Raw genomic sequence first — 26256 nt, 5'->3', positions numbered from 1 at the left:
CTTTATGTTTCAGGGCAGAAAGAATTCAGCCAGAGGCAAAGTGATGGATAAGAAGTGACTTATTAGAATAGGACGCTTGTGAGGCTTACAGGCGGGCAGGCGAGCGTTGTGCTGCCCCGAGTACTTCGTGGGTTACATTTTTATAATCAAAGGAAAAATGGGGAGGGGAAAAAGACCACCTTCTTCCTCATTCTTGAGTAGATGTCATGTTTCCATCATCAGCTCCTCCTCCAGGTTGGGCAGGGGAGGTTTTCTTGTCCCTACATGGTCAAGCCGGGACTGTTATGGCACTATGGAAAATTATTTTAGGTCTCAGTACAATGAGGGTCTTTCACTTTGAAGTGTCACCTTTCCATAAATTATTGTTTTTTATGTGTGCAGAGAGCATGTCCTAGGAGTCATTAACTTACTGAGCTCACTGGGCAGGATGTGAGTCTCATGCTACCATTGTTTTATTGTTTTGAGGCATGCCTCATACTTCTGTTGTATGGTTTTGTGGTTAGGCAAACCTGCATTCTTGAGTGATCATTAACTTACTGTGGTCTCCCAAAGCCCCCTAAAGTTCCCTCTTTATCTGCAATCCCCTAATGGGATTTCTGAGCTATTTGATTATCCTACTCTATCCCTATCAGTTTTTTCTTTTGAAGTAAAAATGAAATGAACATCTTAAATGTATATTTGCTGAGTTTTGACAAACGCAAACACCTTTGTAACTCAAATCCTATTGAGATATAGAACATTACCAGCACCCCAGAAAGTTCCTAAATGCTCCTTCCCAGTCAGTCCCCACCCAACCCAAGAGGCAACCACTACTCTGATTTTTTCTCCCACCACAATTAGTTTTGTCTGTTCCAAAACTTCATATGGATGGAATTATACAGTAGGTACATTTGTGTAAGGCTTCTTTCAGTATAAAGATTCATCCATGTTTTTGTGTGTATCAGTAATTTCTTTTTTTTGCTTAGTTGTATTCCACTGTGACTATACCACAGTGACTGCTGTAGTCCACTGTGACTATACCAGTTCTTCCATTCCTCTTTTGATGGAAATGTGGGCTGTTTGCAGTTTTTAAACTATTATGAATAAGGCTGCTATGAACATTCTTGTACAAGCATTTCTCATGACTATATTTCTTCAGTATTTATTAAGCACTGTGTTCCAAACACTTCCAGGTATTAGAGATACAGCTATGAACAAGACAAAGATGTCCCATTTCTCAAAGAGCTTATATCTCCTTGTTTCTGTGTATCTATGGAGGCAAGGGGATAGGCTGGGGGAGGAGGTAATGTAGGTAACTATGAAAGAAAAATACCAGATAGTGATAATTGCTGGGTAGAGAAGTAAAATAAGGTGATGTGAGTGATCGGGTAGCTATGTTTCCTAGATTGTGCAGCCAATTTCTTTGTGAGGAAGTGACTTTTAAAGTGTGAACAAAATTAGAATAAGATCAAAACGGAACAGCATTCTAGGAAGAGGAAGCAGGTGGTACAATGGCCCTAAGCCTGTTTTAGGATAGAAAAAAAAAAAAAAGCCTATGTGCTGAATGAAGAAAACTTATAGCAGTAAAGAGCAGGAGAGCCAGTTTCCCCCCAAATTTAACCACCGTTACTCTGGCCGATTGGACAGATTAGGATGCCACTTTCTTTTTATTTATTTATTTACTTATTTATTTTGGCTGTGTTGGGTCTTCTTGCTGCGCACAGGCTTTCTCTAGTTGCAACGAGCAGGGGCTACTTTTCGTTTCAGTGCTTGGGCTTCTCATTGCGGTGGCTTCTCTTGTTGTGGAGCCCGGGCTCTAGGTACGCGGGCTTCAGTAGTTGTGGTTCACAGGTTCTAGAGCGCAGGCTTAGTAGTTGTGGCTCATGGGCTTAGTTGCTCCGCGGCATGTGGGATCCTCCCAGACCAGGGATCGAACCCGTGTCCCCTGTATTGGCAGGCGTATACTTAGCCACTGCGCCACCAGGGAAGTACCTAGGATGCCACTTTAACCTAGTTTTATCAGATTACTAATAAGGATGAATATTTCTTCATATCATGCTCTTTTATTGTGAATTACCTGTTTATATCCCTTGCCTGCTTTTCTATTGCCACCTGCATCTTTTTTTCCTAGCAATTATTGTGTCTTCTGCATAAGACTATAGTCCAGGGCGATGAGGCCTATGTTTATTTCACTTTACAGAGGGCTTGGCACTTACCTATTTCTAACGAGTAAACAGTAAATATTTGTAAATTTTACCCTGTGTCGGCAAGGTTAGTTCAAGACTATTTACATATTCAACTTTAGAAGTCGACTGGACAGAATTAGGGAAAAAAGCGTGAACTTTAAATGTCCCCTCTTAGCCAGCCTTCAGATGCGATGTGTTTGAGTAAGGTATCTATCCAGGAGACTCCAAAGGGCTGACCACCACCACCTGGTACCCATACTTTAGAAGTATTTCAATAACCCCAGAGTCACACGCGAGCGGGAAATACTCATTGACAGCCAAGCTTCCAGGGGCTGCCGCGTTCAGACTTCCGGTGTGAGCCCCGCGCAGGCGCTGATTAACTGTCGTCAGTGCCGCCGGACCCTGGGGCCAAAGCCACTTCCCATAATGCTGCGTAACGGAAGTTGTTGCTTTCTAGGGGTCACGCTGGCTTCCGCTCTGTCGCTCTCAATTCGTCACCCGGAGGAAGACGGAGCAGGCTGCCCAGCCCGAGGGCCCATTAAGGGATGCAGTTATGGGCGCTGTCGCCGTGGGTGAGTTCTGCTCCCACTGCCTCGCAGTCACCGCTCGCACGACTTCCTGCGCGCCGGGAGTCCGAATTTCCTGCCCGACTTCGTTCTCCTCTTGAAGGCCCTCGTCCTTAAGCACGTTCCCTGGCCTCGGCCCGGTACCGCGTTCTCATTGGCCTCATGTCCTGTCCGTTCCAGGAGCTGACCAATGAGTTGTTGGTGCTGGCGCCCTCCTCGACCCGGTGGACCCCGAGGTTCCCCAGTGGGTGCGGAGCAGTTGGAAGGGAAAGGGAGGTGTGGCGAGCGCCGCGCGGCTAGGGGCACCTTATGGGTTGGGGCTGAGTTGGCTGCCGCGTCCGTGTGGTGGTTAGTAGGATAGGCAGCATCTGTCACCTAACCAATTCAGTGCTCCCAGGGTAGGATAAATGTACGCAAAACTTGAAAGCCGTGTTCTAGTCTTGCAAAGTTTTCCAGACGTTTGCATTTTTAATGGAACCGAGGGAAGACTGGGAGGGCGGAGAGGGAAGGGAACTGGATAATATGAGAGCCGGCAAAACCAGCTCTGATTTAAATTTTGTGTGGAGTCCTGCAAAAAGTAACGCTTATCTGAAGACTCGTCTGAAAAATTGTATAGATTTATTGATGTATTATAGCTGATGGTACTCACAGTACTCTCTTCTCACGACTCATTAGATGCCCTTTATAGTTGTCAAAAATTTATTGGAGGGGCTTCCCTGGTGGCGCAGTGGTTAAGAATCCGCCTGCCAATGCAGGGGACGTGGGTTCGAGCCCTGGTCCGGGAAGATCCCACATGCCGCGGAGCAACTAAGCCGGTGCACCACAGCTACTGAGCCTGCGCTCTAGAGCCCGCGCTCTAGAGCCCGCGAGCCACAACTACTGAGCCCACGTGCCATAACTACTGAAGCCCGCGCGCCTAGAGCCCGTGCTCCGCAACAAGAGAAGCCACTGCAATGAGAAGCCCACGCACCACACGGAAAGTAGTCCCCGCTCGCCACAACTAGAGAAAGCCCGCACACAGCAATGAATACCCAACACAGCCAAAAAATAAAAATAAATAAAATAAATTAAAAATAATTTATTGGAGCTTTTCCACATCATTGAAGCAACCCCCTTACTGTCCTCTGCCTGCAGCAATTACAGTTCGTCTTTCAAGTTTTACTTTGGAGTCTGGGCTACTGCAGTCCTCAAACCAGATTTGCTAGTGCTGTCTTCATTACTGCAGATTTCTTCATTCTTTACCTTTCTCTTTTTCACTGGAACTTGTGTGCTTCATTCTTATGTACCTACCTTTGCACCTTATAATCATCCTTAATTCCTCAGGTACTATTATCTTTTTCTATTTCAATGCAAGAAGTATTTCTTGACCTACTATGTACTAACACTATGCTAAATGCTATAGGCGATTCAGAAGTAACACTGAAAACCATTTCTTGCTTCTAGAACTTTAGATTCCAGATAGGGAAATAACACATGTCCAGGTTAAAGATTTAAGAAGCAGCCCATTTATGTATCTGATTAGGGTACAAGATGAATAGTGCACACTAGCTGGGGAAGTAGAGTTGAGTGGTTCATTTAGAGTAGAATGGTTGCCTAAGTCTCCATTGAAGTGGAAATCTTGGAGAAATTGGGAAGATTTGGATAGATGGAGAGAACTATCTGGAGATCAAAGGCTTAGAGGTAGGGGCAGGGTGTTTTGGAGTGAAGGATACTGAAGAGACTGGCTTGATTCTGTGTTGGAACCAAAATATCGGCGTTTTAGTTCCATCTCTGCCACCCTGTGATCTTTCATCGTTTTGCTTGAGTTTCCTTCTTTAGCGAAATGCTCCATTTAAAGGGTTTTGTGAAAATCAAATGAGATAATACTTATGAAAAGGTTTTGAAGATCAGAAGCACTATATGATCAAACATTAGTGGTTCTTTGTTGAGAAGTAATGAGAGTAAGGATTACCACAGCGGTGGGAACAATTTATAAGGGACCATGAGTGCACAGCATAGGAGGGTGGGTTGAAAAACTGTTAAATACTTTGAATCAACAGGGTGATATGATGGGGCTTCCCTGGTGGCAAAGTGGTTGAGAGTCCACCTGCCGATGCATGGGACACAGGGACACAGGTTCGTGCCCCGGTCTGGGAAGATCCCACATGCCGCGGAGAGGTTAGGCCCGTGAGCCATGGCCACTGAGCCTGCGCGTCCGGAGCCTGTGCTCCGCAAGGGGAGAGGCCACAACAGTGAGAGGCCCGCGTACCCCGCAAAAAAAAAAAAAAAAAAAAGAGGGTGATATGAGGAAAATGGCATTATTGGAAGATATGTCTGGTACTGGCATGCAGCACAGATTAGAGGGAGTTGGATTGGAGGCAAGAACTTGGATGCTGTTTTTTTCCCCTAAAATCTGCAATTCTAGATAAGAGAAATTATGTTAAATATTATCTTGGGGTGAGAAAATTACATAAAATATACGCTCATTTTATATATACCCATATAGTTGTGTTCTTTTGTTAGTAGTTAATTTATTTTGTAAACATGAAACTTTGTTATGTTTTATATTATCTTTGAAAAGGTTAACAGTTATTTAATTTGCCACTCATTCTTCATACAAACCTTTTGGAATTACCTTTAGTTACCCTAACCCATTAAGAGCTAAAGGAGGAATACTTCTAATACTCTAAGCCAGAGCACGATGACAGCTAAGTATCAATTAATTGGCAAGTGTTTTAAAAACGTATGTCCCAGGTCCTACTTTCCATTTATGCAATCAGAATTTTAATAAGCATCCCAGGTAAAATAATTATTTTAGTCAGTTAAGTGATTTTGACACTAAGTTATTCTAATGTATGTAAAATATACTTTTCAAAACCGCTATTAGGTAGACATGTATGTACTTTCAGTATTTTTCATGTTTTCTAATTTTTAATTGTTGACTAAGGAGGTGATTTGATATGAACTAGATTTATCATAATAGTCCAAACTGATTTTGTCAAGAATATAATGTAAATGGTTGAGAATGCAGATGTAATCGATTTTCAGCTAACATCCGTAGGAAATCCTGGTGTGGAAAAATGCAGAACCGTGTGTCACTTTTTATATTTGGCTTTGAATTATTTTGTGAATTTTCTAACTCCCTCTAGGAGATTGTTTTCAGAATTATTTTTAATTTTCTTTGAGAAATATCAATCAAATTGCATTCCCTGCAGGAGCTAAGAAAGATGGCTTTGAAGGACGAGAAATTATCTTGTTTCAAAGTGCCACCACCATTCCACATTTATCTAGTGAGAAGTTGAATTCCTAATAATATAAGGGACTGAGACTTTTCAAGATCTGTGTAAGAAGGTGTAGGTTCTCTCCTGACCTTTACATTTATTGAAAACCTTTTAACCTTACTAAGAATCAGATTCCTAGGCTATGAAAAACAGAGGTAATACCCTACTTCAGGGTTCTTACTGAAAACTGGATGATACATGTGAATGGTTTTTGTAACTTAATAGACACACAAAATTATGTGGTTTAGTTATGTTACTGTCTCCAAGAGAACTGTAAAACATACTTTTTTTTGTCAAGCTAACTTTATCTTGTTTTCTAGATTGTTATTTTGTGTCAGTAAGTAATCCATAAAGTGCCAACATGGGAAAGAAACGGACAAAGGGAAAAACTGTTCCAATTGATGATTCTTCTGAATCTTTAGGTATATTTCACAAACTAAATCTTTAAAGTACTGTTTGTATCCCTAAATGGACATCTATTTTAATATGCAAAAATGGGATCAAAGTGTACATTATTCTGTAATTTGCATTTTAACTTAATCTTTGTATAGACATGTCATTTAATAGCACAACATTTTTAATGGCGTGATGTTTATTCCATTGATGTAAAAGACCATGGTTGCACATTTCATAATTTATTTAGGTAATCCCCTACTGTTACAAATGTAGATAAATCTTTAACTTTTCAGTGTTATGAATAGAGTCATAGTAAACATTTTTGTAGCTAAAACTGTGCACATCTGGTTATCTTCTTCTTGGTACAGATCCTAGAATTAGAATTGCTGAATTAAGTGGTGTAAACGTGTTCAAGGCTCTTTTGGATCTATTGCCAAATTGCCCTTCAGAAATGTTTTACTAATTTACAGGCCCCCTTGCAGCATAACACAGTGCCCATTTCTCTGAACCTTTATTGACACAGGTTAGTATCATTTGTAAAAATCTTTTCCTGATTTGCTAGTTGAAAAAGAGTATTTTCTTTTTCCAGTCTGTGTTTTTTTGATGACTTACTGGGATTTAGTAGTTTTTCATATGATCTCACTTGCATTTACATTCTCTTGGTGCACATTCATTGGACATAAAGCTAATTGTGTCACTTGATGAGTTTCTAAACCTCCAGGGGCCCTCAAAGAACTGAAGCCCTTTAGAGTGGCTTGTGAAGCCTGTTAGTGATCTAGCCCCAGCGGGGGTTTTCAGTTTCAGGTCCAGCTGCTCGTTTTTAAACATGCGTGACTGCCATTCTCAGGAGACAGCATGCACTTTTACATTTTACACCGCCATCCCTTTGTTCATGAGATGTGGCCTTTTCAGATTGTTCTTTACTCCATGAGGTCATAGTTTAAAGTATGAGCGTGAAATAAGAAAGACTTGAATCCAAATTCTGGCATAGCTGTTAAGTAGTTATGTGACCTTGGGCACTAACTTTGAGGTTTCTTATCAGTCATTGGGGATAGTAGAGTCTTCCTTCTGGGGTGGTTGTGTGGATTAAATGAGATAATGTAGCACAGTGTCACACTCATAGTTAAGTGCTTAATTAATATGAGTTTTTGTTACTGTAAATATCTTCCAAGATTATACAGACATTACCTCCCCTGTGAAACTTTCGTTGACATCAACCTTCTTGTGCTGCTATAGCATGTTTCAGAGATTCTTGTACATTTATTTATTTATTTGCTTCTCCTGCCAGAATGTGTGCTGCTTAAAGAAAGAGCTGTGAGTTGGTCACTTTTTAGGTTCCGTGGCATCTGTCACAGTGCCAGGTGTGCAGTAGTTGTATTGTTGACTGAATGAGGCACTTTCTCTACAAACCTTTTAAAATAAAGAGAATAATAGATGTGATAAATAAATTGAAGTGATTTGGGGTGGCGGTAGTTATACCAAGGACTTCAAAATTTGTATAACATCCCTTTCTTACGTAATCGTCTTATAATCAAATATCAAACAAAAATTTAACTTTTCAGGTTATCTAAAAATTTGTTTATAAATTCATTTTTGAAGTTCAAATCAAGTGTAAGTTTTGAGATTAACTGAAGAAAGACATATTTACCTCACGTACTCCTTTATTATTTGTTTTAATAGAACCTATGTGCAGACACATTAGAAAAGGATTGGAACAAGGTAATTTGAAAAAGGCTTTAGTGAATGTGGAATGGAACATTTGCCAAGATTGTAAGACAGACAATAAAGTAAAAGATAAATCTGAAGAAGAAACGGAAGAAAATTCTTCAGTTTGGCTGTGTCTTAAATGTGGCCATCAGGTATGCTTAGATTTTGATTGATATGGAATTTTATTATTTAAGTATGAACTTACAAATTTATATAAGTATGAACTTCTTTTAGAAGATATTACCTAAAAGTACAGTATGGGTGACCAGAATGCTAGCTGGCATAGGTCATGTTCCCTGGGGAACAGATTCTGAGAGTGAGATTTGTGTGTAGGTGGTTTATTGGGGGGTGTTCTCAGGTACCACCCAAGGAAAACAGTGAGGGAAGCAAGTTTAGGCAGAGGGAGAGCAAAGAGGGAGTGCTACGGGGTCTCAGCTGATCCCACAGTGAACTCTGGCTTCAGAGAGGTCCTGAATTGAGGCAAGAGGCCAGGCCTTTATACTTGTACATAGACCAGCCATTGGATATGGGCTGACCTTGGGGAGGGGAACTAACCTTGGGCAAGGTGGCTTCCTTCCACTGAGGATAATTCTTGGGGGTCGACGGACTGAGCTGTGAGCTGTCACCAGGCCACATTTCTGGCTGCTGGGGGAATGAATACCTTGGGGTTGGGTGGTATCTGGGTTGCAGAACAGCTCACAGGTATTACCTTGGTACTAGAGGTCAGGAGAGCCTCTTAGTCAGCCTTAGTGGTGGTAAGTTTATATGTTAGGAAACTGGACTACTGGGCAGTGGTAACATTTTATAAAACTATAGTATAATATCACAACCAGGATACTAACATTGATGCAATCCATCAGTCTTAATCAGGTCTCCCCAGTTTTACTTCTCTTCGTTTGTGTGGGTATATGTGTGTTGTGCATGTGAGTATGTGTGTATTAAGTTCTGTACAGTTTGTCACCTATGTAGTTTCGTGTATCCACCACCACAGTCAAGGTATTGAATAGTTCCAACATTACATGGACCTCGTGTTGCGTTTCTAAAATCATACTCACTTCTCTACTGCCATCCCTCCCCCCAGTCCCTCGCAACCACTAGTCTGTTCTCTGTTTCTAAAATTTTGTCATTTTAAAAATGTTATATAAATGGAATCATGTAATATACAACATTTTAGGATTGGCTTTTTTCACTTAGCCTAATCACCTGAGGGTTTACCCAAGTTGTGTGTATCAATAGTTCTTTTTTATTGCTGAGTGGTATTACATGGTATGGGCGTACCACACCTTAACTGTTCACCTGTTGAAGGACATTGGGGCTTATCTCACTTTTCTGGTGATTATGAATAAAGCTGCTATGAACATTTGTGTACATGTTTTTGCGTGAACTTAAGATTGCATTTCTCTGGGGACAATGTCCAAGAGTGCAATTGCTGGGTGATATGATAATTAAATGTTTAGTTTTTTGGTTTTTTTTGGCTGCCCCACGTAGCATGTGATCCTAGTTCCCGGACCAGGGACTGAACCCATACCCCCCGCAGTGGAAGTGCAGAGTCCCAACCACTGGACCACCAGGGAAATCCCCTTAAATGTTTAGTTTTTAAGAAACTCCCAGACTTTTCCAGAATGGCTGTACCATTTTATATCCCTACCAGTAGCATGTGTGATCCACTTTCTCCACATCCTTGTCAGCATTTAGTATTGTCACAGTTTTTTATTTTAAACATTCTGATAGGTGGTACCTTATTGTGGTCAGACAGTTAAAAAAATTTTATATGCTAGTAAAGAACATATTTATTGTTTATTTATATTTGAAAAGTTTTCATTTAACCTGTTAGATACATATGATGAGGGTGAATATATTTTACTACTTCAAATTTTCCACAATACATTTCTTATTATAAATTTTATCTATTTTGCTATCTTTTTAATTCCTAAGGGTAAGACAATGTCAGTATTAACTGTTAACTTTTATCCCAGTAGAGTTATCTTTTGCACTGTTAGCAAGGGATTCTCACCTGTTGTCTTATGATAACTCATGTCATGTTTAAGTTTCAGATAATCTCAAATGGTGTTAAAATTTTCAAAATTAATATCAAATGTTAGTTTATTTTAGATTTAAATGTTGAGCAGGATAAATTGAGTCAGTAGGTTTGATATCATAGTTGAAGGATTAGAAGCCATTGATAAATATTTCCCCTCTGAAGGATATTTTTAGTAGCTACAATAGAAACAGGACCACTTATTGTAGTGCTATCCAAGAGAGTTGGAAGCCTGGTTCAGATAGATACACAGTGAAGATGTATTTCTTAGCTGTGATTTAATCACCTGGAGACACACAATATGGTCGTGTTCTTTTATGAATATGCCTATGCAGATGTAGGTGAAAATCTCCCATTTACTTGTTCAATTAATGCTTATTGACCTCCTTCACTTTGCTAGGTTCTTGGTAATAGGTTAATTCTGTTTTTCATGCCTTCAGGATTTACACTCCAGGGGAGGAAGGATATCAACATTAACAACTTTAATATAAGGTAGAAAATAAGGAATGCCACCAGGAATTTATACCATGTTTTGTAGGAGTGTGTTTAGAGGAAGAATATAGTGTTTTCTTATCTTGAAGGATAAGCACAGGCTTCTGAGAGGAAGTGACCTTTGAGCAAGATCCTGAAGACTGGGTGGGATTTGATCAGTGGCAGTAACAGTAAAGAATTTCAAGGCAAATGGAATAATGTGAACAAAATTGTATTGTGGAAGGGCTGTGGTTTTAGCTGGTAGATGATATTCAAATAGGAGATTATGGGGGATAATCCTGAAAAGGTGGATTGGGATCAGAGGGTATCAGGTTTGGTGAGTAGGAGTTTAAGAGCAATTCATCACTTTTGAATTGAGTATATGAACAGAGCTTTGTTTTAGGAATATTAAACTAAAAAAATATGTATATGAAGAAAGGTTGAAGTTAGGAAAATACTTAGGAAGATGTTAAGGAGTCTAAACTAGAACTAGTGAATGACTACATTAGCATGGTTTAGTTGGGACTGGAAATGACAAGTTGGAGTGGAAGAGTCCTTCTAGTGCTTGGGTTTATAAATACCTTCTTCCTTAAATGTCCTCAGCTGCCTATTCATATTTAAGTTTTAACAAAATCTGGACTCTCTAGAGTCTAAAGTTTTATTTTCAATATTATAAGAATGGCAGAATTTCTTGACCCACTTCCTTATTCATTGTAGATTATGAATTCTCTCCTGGTGAATTTTTGTGGCTTTGAGGTTTATGATTATGATTCTCTAGGGCTGCGGCAGAAATTCTCAGGAGCAGCATGCCTTGAAGCACTATATGACTCCGAGATCTGAACCTCATTGTCTGGTTCTTAGTTTGGACAACTGGAGTGTATGGTGAGTTTCAACTCCTGTGCCCATTTGCTGGAAATCATTTGAAATGTTGGAGAATGGAGGTGTTTGAAATGTTTAAAGAGCAAGAAGGTTAAAATTTTTGTAGTATTTGTTTAAATACCATCACTTTCAGAAGGCTAGAGAATGTGATGTTATGAGAAGCTTTTGCTTAGTATTGTACAAACACAAAAATTATAGCATGGAAAAGACATAGGAATTTTCACACTTGTTTTTCTTTCTTGTGATATTACAAAGTGTATGGTAGATTGTTTTTAGTTTAAAAATTGGGACACTAAGAACAAATTCCAGATAAACTGAGAATATAGTAAATTTTGGCAATGAATTTGCATGAAAATGTCAGGCTGGTATTTCTTTTAACCTCATTAAAATAAAATTTTACATCTTTAAAAACCATTTACATAGCAGTGTTCACTGAACATTTGTCAGTTGTAAAATTTGTTAATTTTGATGATGTAGGTCTGTGATTTGAAATATTAGAAAAAACTTTCACTTTAATGTTATAAATAGCCATTTCAGTAAAATATTTGGAGTATTTTCACAGTATTTATATGTAGCTATAATTCAGGCTAACCTTATTTAACAGTAAACCAGAGTTAATATGTATAGTCTCCTTCAAAACAGAATTTTCAGTTTCTTTAGTAGAATAATTTGAGGGTTACACACTTTGGGTTCCATGAATTAAAATTAGTGCCCTTCTGTGGTTGTCAGTTTGTTACTTTTCTTCTCTGGGATCTTTTGGGACACAGGTGTTACCTATGTGATGATGAGGTCCAGTATTGTAATTCAAACCGATTGGGTCAGGTGGTTGATTATGTTAGAAAACAAGCCGGTATTACAGCTCCAAAATCAGGTAAAATCATTTGTTTCTTAATATATACTGTAATGTTGATTTATATAATCTGCTGATATTTAGTTTAACATACCATAGCATTACATATAGCTGAATAACATTAATTATGATTGATTTCAAACTATTTTTGGTTAAGAATGTAAAACAGTGAGAATATAGATAATTATAAGGAGTTAGAAGGGAATCTGAGAAACAATAGTCAAATGTGATGTAGAGTCTGGACTAAGTAATGGGCAGTAACACCCTATTCCCATACCCTGGCACAGGGGCTTAAGGGAGACCTGCCTTATAATGAATTTATTTTGTTACATTTGTTTGGATGATGTGAAAGTAAAGTGCCTGTAACTCCTTCAAAAGGCCAGATACTTCTCAGGTTTTTTTCATACATAATTAAATTAATTGGGTTGGCTTTCATCATTTGCTTTAAAAGCTTGTTTACATTTTTACTGTCACAGTGGTATCTTTTGTGGAGCCAGAATTGTTTGTTCCTAACTTCAGGATTGGTTTTTGACCCTCAGACTTCATTTAAAAATTTATTTCATGTCCACATTCTTTATTTGATTGCTTTATACTCTGATTTCACAGGGTAATATATGCTCATTTGTAGAAAACATTTGTGCATTAAAAAGGGATTTATATTGAAGCATATACTGTTTGGTTTCATTTGTCAAAGTAATGCTTACATCAGTTCTGAATATTTTTTGTTTATTGGTTTTTTTCTCTTGATGGTAATTTACTTATATTTGTAAGAAAACATTTAAAATCAAACAGGTGGCAAATCATGTTATTAGGTAAAATTCACAAATTCTGGTCCCCAGTATAACTTTGCATTTGGTATGGCTGTGTTATACATTTTGCTAATAAGTCTTTTCTTCTTCTTTTTTTTTTAAAGCAGCAAAAGATAGTGGTAATATTGAACTTGAAAATAAAAAACTAGAAAAGGAGAGTAAAAATGAACAAGAGAGAGAAAAAAAGGAAAACGTGGCTAAAGAAAATCCTTCCATGAATTCTACTTCCCAAATAACTGTGAAAGGACTCAGTAATTTGGGAAATACATGTTTCTTCAATGCAGTTATGCAGGTGCCAATATTAATTTTTCCCCCTTTAAGGAAATCTAGTGTTTTCCTCATAGGGTGTTTTTGCTTATTTGCTACTTGTAGGCTTGAGCTTTTCCCTTGTAAGTAGTTTATTTCTATGTTTTCAAAAAAAAACTCAAGGGAATGTTTACTTTGCATGACAGTAAAACACTGTGCTAAGCACTGGGGTGCAATAGGGCTCAAAACAAACATGGCCCTTGCCCTCAAAGAACTTTCACTTGGGTGGGGGAAACAGGAGAACCAAGTACAGAAACAAACGCCTAGTTGCACGTAGTGGTAAGTAGTGGTGGTGGTAGGGTAGCTACTTCATATTGGGTGGTTGGGAGAATGACCTTCTGAGGTGATGAAGCAGCTCAGAACTGAAGTATTTATGAACCAATTAGAGTGGGGGGGAAGAGCATGAAGTTACTTTTTGTTTGACAGTCGCAATAAAAATTGCAGTGTTGATAATGATTTTCTGTTTTGGTAGAATAGGCACTTAAAAAACATTTGAATGAATTGGTTTGCCTTTAAATAATTTTCCCTTTCTTTTCCATACTACATTCCAGAATTTGTCACAAACACCTGTGCTTAGAGAACTACTAAAAGAAGTAAAAATGTCTGGAACAATTGTAAAAATTGAACCACCTGATTTGGCATTAACAGTACGTACTTTAAAATTTTCTTTTATTCAGTACTTTTCCTCTCTGAATAGCAGCATTTTAAATTATTTTTAAGAATTGATGCTCATTTTCACCTCTTTTGTTTATTTGGTTTTAAGCTACCAAGTTAAGGATTTTCAGGCTATTGGAAATTTATAAGGGGCCTTTACATTTATTTGCTCTATGTATGCCATGTACTGCTGTGCTGAGTGTTTGGCTTCTTTCTTGGGAATGCTGTTGATGTTTGTGAAGCCCTAGGCATGCATTCTTATTTTTGACATCTTTTCAGGTGACTTAAATGCTATAGAGCCAAATGAATTTTACCTTATCCATTTTTATTATTTACATTTTGCTTTGGCTCTTTCAGTTCCTAGGTAGTAAGTTCCTGATAATCTAAAACAGTAGAACTGAATTCTTTATCAAAGTCTATGACCAGAAGCCTTCTCCATCTTTTGATGTACATTTTGAGAATTTAATTGGGACAGCTCTGTCAGGAACATAGGAATAAAGGTTGACTAGTTACATTTTGATAAAATAAATGATTCCAAAATTTGACTGAAAAAAGTAATTTTTATTCCCATATTCAGGAACCCTTAGAAATAAACCTTGAGCCTCCAGGCCCTCTTACTTTAGCCATGAGCCAGTTTCTTAATGAGATGCAAGAGACCAAAAAGGGAATCGTGACACCTAGAGAACTCTTTTCTCAGGTCTGTAAAAAGTGAGTATCTGTTTTGATTGTGCTTTCAGTGCATCAGTAGGATGCTGGGAAATAATATGAAAAAATTATTAGCTTTAGAGTTAATTCAGTAGATATATTAAAGCATGGTTTATTTCATTTGGATTAAAAAATACGTACTTTGTATGAAAATTAAATCTACTAAGGATGTTGTTGGACTAAACAAACTTTTGAGAAACTAGTGAACACTCCAAGATTTGGGATATGATCCTGAGATTTTATAAAAAAATAGTTTCCTTTTAGTAGACTCACCATTGTTTTTCTTTTTTCTTTCTTTTTCTTTTTTCTGTAGAGCAGTGCGATTTAAAGGCTATCAGCAGCAAGACAGCCAGGAGCTGCTTCGCTATTTATTGGATGGAATGAGAGCAGAAGAACATCAAGTTAGCATATTTTGACCAGTGTATTTTATAATCTGATCTTCATTAACTTCTTTGTCATTTGATGTCTTAAGAGTTATTAGAGCAGTGAAAACTAGTTGAGGCCATTATATTAAAAATTTTTTTTTTCTTCACCAGCCTTTTCAACCAGTATATTTTAATTATTAGAATGAATGAAGGGAATTAGAAATGAGTCTCCTTTTCATAATGCTCTACTTTGCTTGATGTTTACAGCGTTATTGTTCTTTAAGGGTTCTATTGTACTAGCCTATACCAGGAGAGCTATAAGGTACTGGAAAATGTGTGTCCCCCAAACGATTCCCAGTTGCAGCGCACCCTTACTCTTCATTCTGAGTGTGATTTAACACTGCTTTTTGAATCTAAGAAGTATTTTTATTTTGTAAGAATCAGGGAACATTTGTATTTTAATTTTTTTGTTAATTACCAGGATATAAAGTAATTTGGGGGGATGTGGATATAATTAATAATAGTAATAACACAGTGATAACAACTAATATTTATGTTGCTCTTATTTTTTGTCAAGCACTGTTCTCAGTATTTTGTAAGCATTACCTTACTCAGTCCTCACAACCATTCTGTGAGTCATTTTCTCACTTCATAGATTATGAAACTAGAGTATAGAGAAGTTCAGTGCCTGGTTCAGGGTCATCCAGTAGTGATGGAGCTAGACTTTGAGCACTGGAGTTTGTCCCTGTAGCTCTCATTATCCACTCTGCTTCTAGGACATGGTATTTCAGTGGTCTTTTCAAAGGAGGTGGGCATGTTCTGAAAAGCTTTGGTTTGAGTAGGTTAAAATCTTGAAATGATAAGATGGTGCCTTTGCTCAGGGGTTACTGATTGTTTTTTTAAGTATAATTCTTTTTAGCTCCTGGAATTAATTTTGAAAATGTGATTTTAGAAATATTAAGTTTTATTCAGTAAGTTTGGAGAGCTAATTAATTCTTGATCACTTTCTTGACTTGATTACATACTTTTTAAGGAAAATAACTATAAAATTTAATGGTATATATATCTATTTTATTACTTTTAGAGAGTGAGTAAAGGAATTCTTAAAGCATTTGGTAATTCTACTGAAAAATTGGATGAAGAGCTAAAAAATAAAGTTAAAGGTAATGTCTGAATTTTTGAACTAAAGCACTATAGTTGAATTCCTCTGTACTTTAGGACAAGATTGCTAACACATGTATTTCAAATCCACAGTTATTAATAATTTATATTATTTATATTATCCACAGTTATTATAATTTCTCTTTATCTTCGTTGACTTAAAACAATTATTCAATACTCCAAAGGTAAATACTTTAGAAAAATTTAACTTCTGGTGTATTCTTTTTATGCAATATTATGGTAATATTTATAAACATAGAGCTAAGATGACATCACAATTTTATTTTTCAAAAAGTTAGACTTTATTTATTTGGCTGCACCGTATGGCTTGTGGGATCTTAGTCGGAACAGCTAGTTCTCTGACTAGGGATTGAACCCGGGCCCTGGCAGTGAAAGCGCCTCATCCTAACCACTGGACCACCAGGGAATTCCCTCAAAAGCTTAGACTTTAATTAGCAGTGATTGTCTTTGAGAGTTGTCAGCTCGTTTATTAATCATGGAGATAACTTTTTTCTTATTATGTGACCCTTGAAATGTGACTGGTGCAACTGAGGAGCTAAATTTTATTTTCATTTAATTCTAACTAATTTAAATGTAGGTGGCCCCAATGACTAGCAACTACTGTATTGTAAAGCACAGTTCAGAATCAACACATAGCAACTGTTTACCTCCTTGGTGCCCTTGGTGCTGGCCTGGCCAGCAACAGAGAGGGAATCAAGCCTGTTTGCACTGTCTGTCATAAAATGTGTTTCTGTATAAATGACACCTGTCATTTGAATAAGGCCTACACATTTCATGTGATTAGAAAGTTGAACTACTAGGTAGTTAAATTATGTCACCTTATGCTAAACTTATCAAGGTTATTTCTGGGAACATAGAAAAATAAAAGGAGGATTTTGTCTGAAATACTCTCCTGAGGGCTTTTTGTTTTTGTTTTAAGTGGAGTTCACAAAGCAAGTTACTCCCAAACTTGCTGCCGGTGTTAGAATGTTAGAGCTAGAAGCGAGCTAAAATAGCATTCTGTGTGTAGCTCGATCTGCTTGTTTTATTAGGTAAGATACTGATATACAGAAAGTCTCATTGACTCGCAAAATTTATTTTCCACTGACTAGATCTTGGATAAGAACTTTTTTTTTCTTTTTCACAAGATGTGATTATGTTAAAATGTGTTATGCTTAGAAGTGGAGTATACGCTGCTGACTGTAGCATAAAAATAAAATTGTGGTAATTATGAATAGAGAAAAGTCAATAGGATAGGAAATTAAAATTAAATTTTAGAGTTAGATTGGTAAGTAGTTTTGATTTATTTCATTAATTATATTAGGATAATTGATAGACTTTTTCCCCTTATAGATTATGAAAAGAAAAAATCAGTACCAAGTTTTGTGGACCGAGTATTTGGTGGTGAACTAACTAGTACAATCATGTGTGATGAATGCAGAACTGTAAGTAGATGTAGTGCAGACTGGATTTATGCATTGATATTAATAATGTACAGTTTATCAATTGTTTCTTTCAAAAACAGAAATGTCTAGTTAGTTTTATAAGATATTCTTTTTGAACTGTCCAAGTATGCATAGTTTTTTCCTGGAACTATGAGCACTCCTTATATCAGGAAGAAGTTATTTAATATTTTAATTGATTTCCCCTAATCCAGAGTCCTCAACACTGTGTAATTTTTCATTTCATTTTCCTAAGCCTTTATTTTAAAATTTAGCACCCCCCCATGATTTTACTATATAATGTTTAAAATGAATCTTTTCCTCCTTTTTACGTTTTCTTTTTTGGTTGGTTAAGGTCTCCTTGGTTCATGAATCGTTCCTTGATTTGTCTCTACCGGTTTTAGACGATCAGGTAAGACTTACATTTATTTTATTTAAGTAGATTTTTTTCTTTCCTGAGCTAGATTTATGGGGGAGGGCTTGCTACCTTTTCCAAGCTGTACATTACTAGGCCAAGCATGGAGAAATTTTTCTTAGTGTATATGAGACAGAAGAATTTTAAAGATTTGAAAAGAGAATGGGATAAATATATATATATATATTTAAAGAGTGTGTCTGGAATTATTTATAGATAATTAACTTGATTAGTTTACATATCAGGAAATATTTACTTCATATAAATTACTATTTATTTTCATTATTTAAGATTAGCCACATATCCCTTATAGACTTAAGTTTATAAATGTTAAGAGAGTATCTCAGTTTTAAGCCATATTAATTTAGTTCCTATCAAGTAGTCATAGGAAAAAGAGAACATATTATGAGTATTGGATAAATCGTTATTCAACTTAATATGAATTGGGGGTCCCTTTAAATCACTGTTACTTAGTGATTAAAGTCTTACTAAACTTGCTCTGTTTTTTCTTTCTTTAAAACTGTCATTTGCATTCAAAGAAAGAAAAGAATGAAAAGGAATACCTGTAGTGGGACATGTAAATCACTTACCAACAGAGAGTGCATTTAGAAATAGACGTAATTACAGCATGATACAGCATGTGTCTAATACAACTCATTAAATTCCTTTCTATTACACTCATATGTTAAGTTGCCTTTTTTACTGTTTTACTTGTTTGTTTGCTTGTTTTCTCAGTATGTGAAGATTGCTTTCTGGTGTTTGAGATGAATGAATTTTGTCCTGGACATGTTTCCAAACATTGTGAAAAATAAATCTGGTGTAAAATAGGAGTAGAAAACTATTTAGGTAACATGAAATCTCTTCACCAACAATAGTAAAGTTTTATTTTTGGCCCATATTCTCTCCATATTTTAAGAGTGGTAAGAAAAGTATAAATGATAAAAATCTGAAAAAGACCATGGATGATGAAGATAAAGAAAGTGAGGAAGAAAAAGATAATGACAGTTACATAAAGGAGAGAAATGATATTCTTTCAGGAACAAGTAAGCACTTACAGAAAAAAGCAAAGAAGCAAGCCAAAAAGCAAGCCAAGGTGGGTAATTAGGAGGAAAACCATACTTTTCTCATTTTAATTTTTTGAACTATTGAGTTTAAAGTCTGAGTGACATTGGTAGACATGTCTGTTATTTTATATACAGCACTTTCATTGGGCAATTACAGAATTAGCTCATTTAGTATTCTCTGCAGTGAAGTTTCTCTGAGTATATGTGAAGAAGATGTGCTTTTTAAAAAAAATTCTGCATTACTTGTGACAACTTTAAAAAAACTTTAGTTCATTTTCAATAATTTTTTGAGTTGCTAATACATTGACATTCAAAAAATTTTAAATATATAATACAAATGTGTACAATAAAAAATCTCCCTCCTTGTGTGACATAGATACTACTTTCATTAGTTTCTTACGTGTCCTCTAGGTTTTTTTGGAAAATATGATCAAGTACAATACAAATATGTAGTCTTGTTTTTCACTCCTTTTAAAAATTATGCACAGTGTTCTGGACCTTGCTTTTTGTTTGTTTCTGCTTAGATTGTTGGAGATCTTTACATTTCAGGACACAAAGATTCCTTTTTTAACAGCTGTATGGTATTCTATTTTAGTAGTAAACATACTACTAAATATAGTATAATAGATGTACTATAGTTCATGTAACCATTTCTCTTTTGATTTAGGTATACGAACACCTATAGTCTTTTGCTATGATGGCCAGTGCTGCTGTGAATCACCCTATACATATGTCATTGATTGGGCATATTTTGAGAAGAGGGATTGTATTTGTGGTTTGATAAATTAATTGCCCTCCACAAAAGTTGTACCAATTTATAGTCTCACCAGCAACATATGAGACTTGCTGTTTCTCCTTATCCTTGACAGCAGAATATTAAACTTTTAGATTTCTGCCAGTCTGATAGATGGAAAATAGTATCTCAGTGCAGTTTTATTTTCTATTTATTTTAATGTAAGTGAAGTTAAGCATGTTTTTATGTTTAAGGGCTGTTTGTATTTCCTTTCCTTTGAAGTATTTGCTTATATCCTTACCCCATTTTTCTTTCATGTGTACTATTTTTAACTGAAGCATATCAGAAAATTTTTTTGTCCAGAGCCCTATGTGCTGTCCTTCAGCTTTCTGGTATTACGAATTAGCCTCACAGGGACTATCCTTTTAGTGACAACTCAAAATGCTAACCCCTTGAGTCTTTAGGCATTCCAGTAACAGAAATCTGGATAAAATGCAACTCCCCTGCCCCGCACTTGGACATAGGCAGCAAATGGCAAAGAACGTGTTTTAAGTGGGTAGAGTATTTTATTGTCCTCTGTATATGTGGCTTCCTTGCTTCTCTAGTTTTGGGCCATTTGTTTCCTGGAATGTTTTCCTCCATCCCTCTGCCCATCCTTGAATTTTTGGTTTGTTTTTATACATCCTTGTGTTTTCAGTTTATTTTTATTTTATTATTTTTATTATAACTCACATGGATATATCCCTTCCTGGTGTGTGTGTAGACACTCGCCCCCTGCTTTAATACATGGCTACTTGGGTTCAACAGCCTTACTGCTCTGTCTAGATCAGAGACCATGTCTTGCACATTTTTATTTGCCCCCATGTGACAATTTTTTGATGATTGGTGATGTTTTATCCCTGCTTTCAATCAAAGAACTTTTCTTTTAAATTTATTTATTAAATTTATTTATTTTTGGCTACATTGGGTCTTCCTTGCTGTACATGGGCTTTCTCTAGTTGCAACGAGCGGGGGCTAGGCTACTCTTCATTGCGGTGCACGGGCTTTTCATTGTGGTGGTGACTTCTCGTTGCAGAGCGCAGGCTCTAGGCATGTAGGCTTCAGTAGTTGTGGCATGTGGGCTCAGTAATTGTGGCTTGCGGGCTCTAGAGCACAGGCTCAGTAGTTGTGGTACGCGGGCTTAGTTGCTCCGCGGCATGTGCGATCTTCCCGGACCAGGGCTCGAACCTGTGTCCCCTGCATTGGCAAGTAGATTCTTAACCGTTGCACCACCAGGGAAGCCCCAAAGAACTTTTCTCTATAATTTATTTGACCCCTGATAGTAAAGGAACTTTTAGGGTTGGAATTCTGGGAGTGAACTCTTCCTTATTAACTTATTTATTTTTGATTGATAAACAGGAAAACCTGATGTGATACGTGTACGCTTTTTCTCTTCCTCTCTCTCGTTGTTTTTTTTTTAATGTTTTGTACTTTTTACACAGAACCAACGAAGGCAACAAAAAATTCAAGGAAAGGTTCTTCATTTAAATGATGTCTATGCCATTGACCATCCTGAAGGTAATGAATGTGAAGTTGAAATGTCACTTCAGCGAGAAGTGGATATTAAATCCAACCATATTTCACAAGAGGAAGTTATACATAAAGAATATTGTGTTAATCAGAAAGATTTGAATGGCCATGAAAAAATGATAGAAAGTGTAACTGACAATCAAAAATCCACAGAGGAAGTAGATATGAAAAATGTCAACATGGATAATGATCTGAAGGTTTTGGCATCTCCTGCTGAATGTACTAGGAATTTAAATGGTGCCTACATGAAGGAAGGGAGCAATGGAGAAGTGGACATTTCCAGTGGATTTAAGAACCTTAACTTGAATGCTGCTCTTCAACCTGACGAAATAAATTTAGAGATTCTGAATGACGATCATACTCCCGGGACGAAAGTATATGAGGTTGTAAACGAAGATCCAGAAACTGCTTTCTGTACTCTTGCAAACAGGGAAGCTTTCAGTACTGATGAATGTTCAATCCAACATTGTTTATATCAGTTCACCCGAAATGAGAAACTTCGAGATGCTAATAAACTGCTTTGTGAAGTGTGCACACGGAGACAATATAGTGGACCAAAGGCAAATATAAAAGGTATTCAGATTTTTTCACAGAAAGTAAAATTAATGTTTAGGGGTACATTTTGCACTGTATCAGTAGAGTACTACTGTTTTAATTGTATCAGGGTTTGGATGGTGTCAATAAGTTCCCTTTTCCCAAAATACTGTGTAAATTTTTTTTTTTTTTAGAAGATGTTGGGGGTAGGAGTTTATTAATTTATTTTTGCTGTGTTGGGTCTTCGTTTCTGTGCGAGGGCTTTCTCTAGTTGTGGCAAGCGGGGGCCACTCTTCATCACAGTGCGCCTGCCTCTCACTATCACGGCCTCTCGTTGCGGAGCACAGGCTCCAGATGCACAGGCTCAGTAGTTATGGCTCACGGGCCTAGTTGCTCCGTGGCATGTGGGATCCTCCCAGAACAGGGCTCGAACCCGTGTCCCCTGCATTAGCAGGCAGATTCCCAACCACTGCGCCACCAGGGAAGCCCCCTGTGTAAATATTTTAATAGAAGGATGGATAAGCAGAACTTTGTTGATGTGGCTAGTACTCTGTGGCATCCCAGCAGCAGTTAAAGTGGGGCAGTTTGATCTCTGATACCACTCCCTGTAGGGAAATCATCCCAGTGAGATGTTATCACAGCAGGCTCCTTAACAGATAGGGGCTGTTTCTTTGTATCCTCAGTTTCCTGTCATTTGTGATGAGCCTCATCTCTCTTGCATCCAGAAAACCACACTTTAATTCTTCAGCGTGCTGAAGTGACGTGCCCAGTGCAAGGTACTGGGAGGACAGTGCTTTCTTACCATCTTCTTCAAATACAGAACAGAAAGATATTAATAATCCCCCTCCTACCCTTGCCCCCACCTTGTTTTTTTTTTTGATCTTGGGTAAGTGGGATAGGGAGGCATCATAGATTCCTAAGGATTCTTACTAGAATTGCTGAAACATTTAGAAAGTCTAGCTTTTTATTTATTTACTTGTTGATACAAAAAGTAAATCATGTTGATTTTATAGCATTTCTGTTTGCTTTAGAGCCGGTGTAAGTGAACTGTGGTTTGCAGGCTAAATTTGGCCTGCTTCTTGTTTTTGTGTGATCTCCGAGCTAAAAATATTTTTTACAGATGAACATTTGAAAATGATTTTATAGTAGAAAACATGAACTTTGAACCCTAATTGTTACCTCTCCAAAAATGATTCCATTCTTCTTTTCAGTAGATTGCAATCATACTCAATTATTTTATTATAGTTTGAATTCTATAAAATTTGTGTATTAATGCGTACAAAATATCCTTGATTTTGCCTCTTGGTCCAAAAAGCCTAAAATATTTATTATTTGGTTCTTTCCAGAAAGCGTACTGATCCTTGCTTTAGATGTTTGGAATGATTTTTTTTTTTTTTTTTTGCTGTACGCGGGCCTCTCACTGCTGTGGCCTCTCCTGTTGCGGAGCACAGGCTCCGGACGTGCAGGCTCAGCAGCCGTGGCTCACGGGCCCAGCCGCTCCGTGGCATGTGGGATCCTCCCAGACCGGGGCACGAACCTGTGTCCCCTGCATCGGCAGGCAGACTCTCAACCACTGCGCCACCAGGGAAGCCCCTGGAATGATTTATAGCAGATGTGAATGCTATATAGAGGTCTAAAATGATCCTCACACTGCTAAAATTGCTTTCTTTCTGTAGGTGAGAAGAAACACGTTTACACCAATGCTAAGAAGCAGATGCTAATTTCCCTTGCTCCTCCTGTTCTCACTCTTCACTTAAAGAGATTTCAGCAGGTACCCCTTGTTCGTTACCTAAAATTTGTTTTAAATATGTGACACCTGCTTTATTTGTTATTGTCTCAACATATTACTATATTTTTTGGCTTTCTGTTATTTCTTAATTCTAACTTCAAAGAAGTAGGAAAGTAAAATAATACATATGTTTATGTTACCACACAAAAGGGGTTTGATGAAGATGCATGTCAAGGTGGAAGAGAAATTTAGGCACAATCACGCCTCAGTTTTACTAGAACTCATGTTGCTCTTTTTAGATATATTAGCATTTTACTTTAATCTTATTTTCAGGTTAGAGAAAGAAGACCAGTTTACTAGTTATATCTCACACTTGGGAAATTTAGTGATCTGTGTGGTATCTTATTTTTACTGACCCTTGATAAAAAGGCATTGATTGGTACCTTGGCTTTTCATCATTTTGGTGACTCCATCTTTTCTGGAAGACTTTTTCCTATGAGCAGTACAAGTTGTAAATTCAGTTCGAGTCCCAAAGTACCTTTGTAGTGTTTTCTCTTCTGTATGAGTTTGACTAATTGGGTGGGTCTCTATGAACAGTTCACCAAGCTTGGTTAGAAAGTGAGGCTGAAAGTGTATGCTTCACAGAAGAGTATTCTGCTGTTGCCGAGTTGGGTTTTTTTTAATGTTTATTTTTTATTTGTTTTATTTTTGACTGATTCGGGTCTTAGTTGTGGCACATGGGCCCTGTAGTTGTGGCATGCGGACTTAGTTGCCCCATGGCTTATGGGATCTTAGTTCCCCGACCAGGAGTGGAACCTGCGTCTCCTGCATTAGAAGGCAGATTCTTAACCACTGGACCACCAGGGAAGTTCCTGCTATTGCTGAGTTTTAAGCACTCAAAACCTGTTGTCTAATCTGGCTTTTCCAGATGCTTAAAGCAGAAACATTGAGAGTTTTCTTATAGGAGCAGGTATCTCAACGTGTTGGACTCTGTGTGTGTGTGTGTGTGTGTGTGTGTGTGTGTGTGTCTGTTGCACTTAGCAAAAACAAATCAACTGGAAATCAATTAGTAGTCAGGGGGATAGAGTCTTCTAAGCAGATTGAACTAGGGCTAGATGTTAGTGTTCTTCTGGGCATTGGGGTGGGACTATAGTTTTTACATAACATGTACAGCTTTTCCAGGAAGAGAACTTAATGTATTATCCTTCTTTTATAGGCTGGTTTTAACCTACGCAAAGTTAACAGACACATAAAATTTCCAGAAATCTTAGATTTGGCTCCTTTTTGTACCCTTAAATGTAAGGTAGGTGGAACTTGCCTTTTTGGGAAAATCCTTTAAAGGGAAATCATAGCTTATTACCAAATAATCCAACAGCAACTCACATATATATGAAGTTGATAGGAACTACTGAGTAGACTGGGTCTTTGATCTTTGTACCTTTCTAATGTCAAGATCTGTGATGAATCATGTTGAACATTAGGTGGTTATTTCGGTTCAACATTTTTTTGAACCCCCATTATTGTGGCAGACGTCTTGGGAGCTGAGGGCATATAACTAAAGATGAGCAGATATATTAATGGATAATCTCAGTTTAATATGGTTGAGTGATAGGATTGGTATACACAGAGCAGGGGTGATATGCACTTAACCCAGCATGTTGGTGGTTCAGGGAAGGCTCTGGAGGCTCTGCCTCAGAGGCTCTGCCTCAACTGCTACTTCAAGGAGTAAGACTTAGTATAATGAATCAAGAGGAAGCACGTTTTCCAGGCAGAGGGGACAGCAGGAGCAAAGGCAGGGCATGTAAAGTGGCACGGTGGGTGCCGGGGACTGTCTGTATAAGCAGGTCTAGAGCTTACAGTACAAGGTCTGGGAATGTTAGGAGATGAAGCCAGAGAAGTGAGAGAGGAATGAGGTTTTGGAAGATTATCGTGATGAGAAACTTGGGCTTTATTAGGTATGCGGTGGGGAGCCACTGAAGAACTTAAAGCAACAGGGTGACACAGCCAGGTCTGTATATTACATAGGTTACTTGCTGAAGCAATGGAGGCTGGATTTTAGGAGGACAAGAGTAGAGGCAGGGAAGTTAGGAGGCTGTTGAGTTAATTGTCAGTAGATGATGACAGCCTAAACTAGGGCTGGAGATGGGGAGATTGAAGGAATATTTCAGGAGGTAAAATTAAGACTTTTGATCTCTTTCCTCTGGAAGATGAGGCAGAGGCCTTTAAATGGATGCTGAGGGTGCTACAGAAGGAGTTGAGTATGATTCCCAGGGCCTGATTTGAGTGTCTGTGCAGTTGGGAGTGCCATAAATTGAGGTAAGAAACACAGGAAGAAGAGCAGGTTGGGAGGCGGAGAAAGGAATAATAATAAGTTCAGTTTTGGAAACATTGAGTTTCAGATAGTTTTGAGATATTCATGTGGCTATGTTTAGAAAACA

The 26256-nt window shown here is 37.7% G+C and overlaps 1 protein-coding gene across 9 annotated transcripts in view; it reads left to right on the top strand.

The window, feature by feature from the left end:
* The window catches only part of USP16 (ubiquitin specific peptidase 16), a 30196-nt gene that overhangs the window by 529 nt on the left and 3411 nt on the right, over positions 1-26256 (top strand). Inside the window, exons 1-16 of one of the 9 annotated variants that reach the window (XM_027101634.1) lie at positions 2621-2737; positions 6312-6413; positions 8068-8246; positions 11382-11485; positions 12250-12353; positions 13249-13433; positions 13999-14094; positions 14679-14809; positions 15120-15207; positions 16256-16334; positions 17686-17777; positions 18130-18186; positions 19106-19282; positions 21468-22128; positions 23766-23860; positions 25035-25121. In XM_027101634.1, coding sequence (XP_026957435.1) covers positions 6353-6413; positions 8068-8246; positions 11382-11485; positions 12250-12353; positions 13249-13433; positions 13999-14094; positions 14679-14809; positions 15120-15207; positions 16256-16334; positions 17686-17777; positions 18130-18186; positions 19106-19282; positions 21468-22128; positions 23766-23860; positions 25035-25121 — 2196 coding nt within the window. In that variant the 5' untranslated portion in view covers positions 2621-2737; positions 6312-6352. Of the gene's footprint in view, positions 1-2620; positions 2738-6307; positions 6414-6857; positions 6911-8067; positions 8247-10572; positions 10625-11381; positions 11486-12249; positions 12354-13245; positions 13434-13998; positions 14095-14678; positions 14810-15119; positions 15208-16255; positions 16335-17685; positions 17778-18129; positions 18187-19105; positions 19283-21467; positions 22129-23765; positions 23861-25034; positions 25122-26256 lie in introns of those variants that run through there. The other 8 variants (XM_027101620.1, XM_027101664.1, XM_027101654.1 and 5 more) reach the window with 8 other exon arrangements.

This window comes from Aethalodelphis obliquidens, unplaced genomic scaffold, assembly GCF_003676395.1.
Source record: "Aethalodelphis obliquidens isolate GAN/ISIS:26980383/991018 unplaced genomic scaffold, ASM367639v1 scaffold1, whole genome shotgun sequence".
Taxonomy (NCBI): domain Eukaryota; kingdom Metazoa; phylum Chordata; class Mammalia; order Artiodactyla; family Delphinidae; genus Aethalodelphis; species Aethalodelphis obliquidens.
Note: the sequence above shows the minus strand (reverse complement) of the source record. Positions and strands in the feature narration are given on the sequence as shown.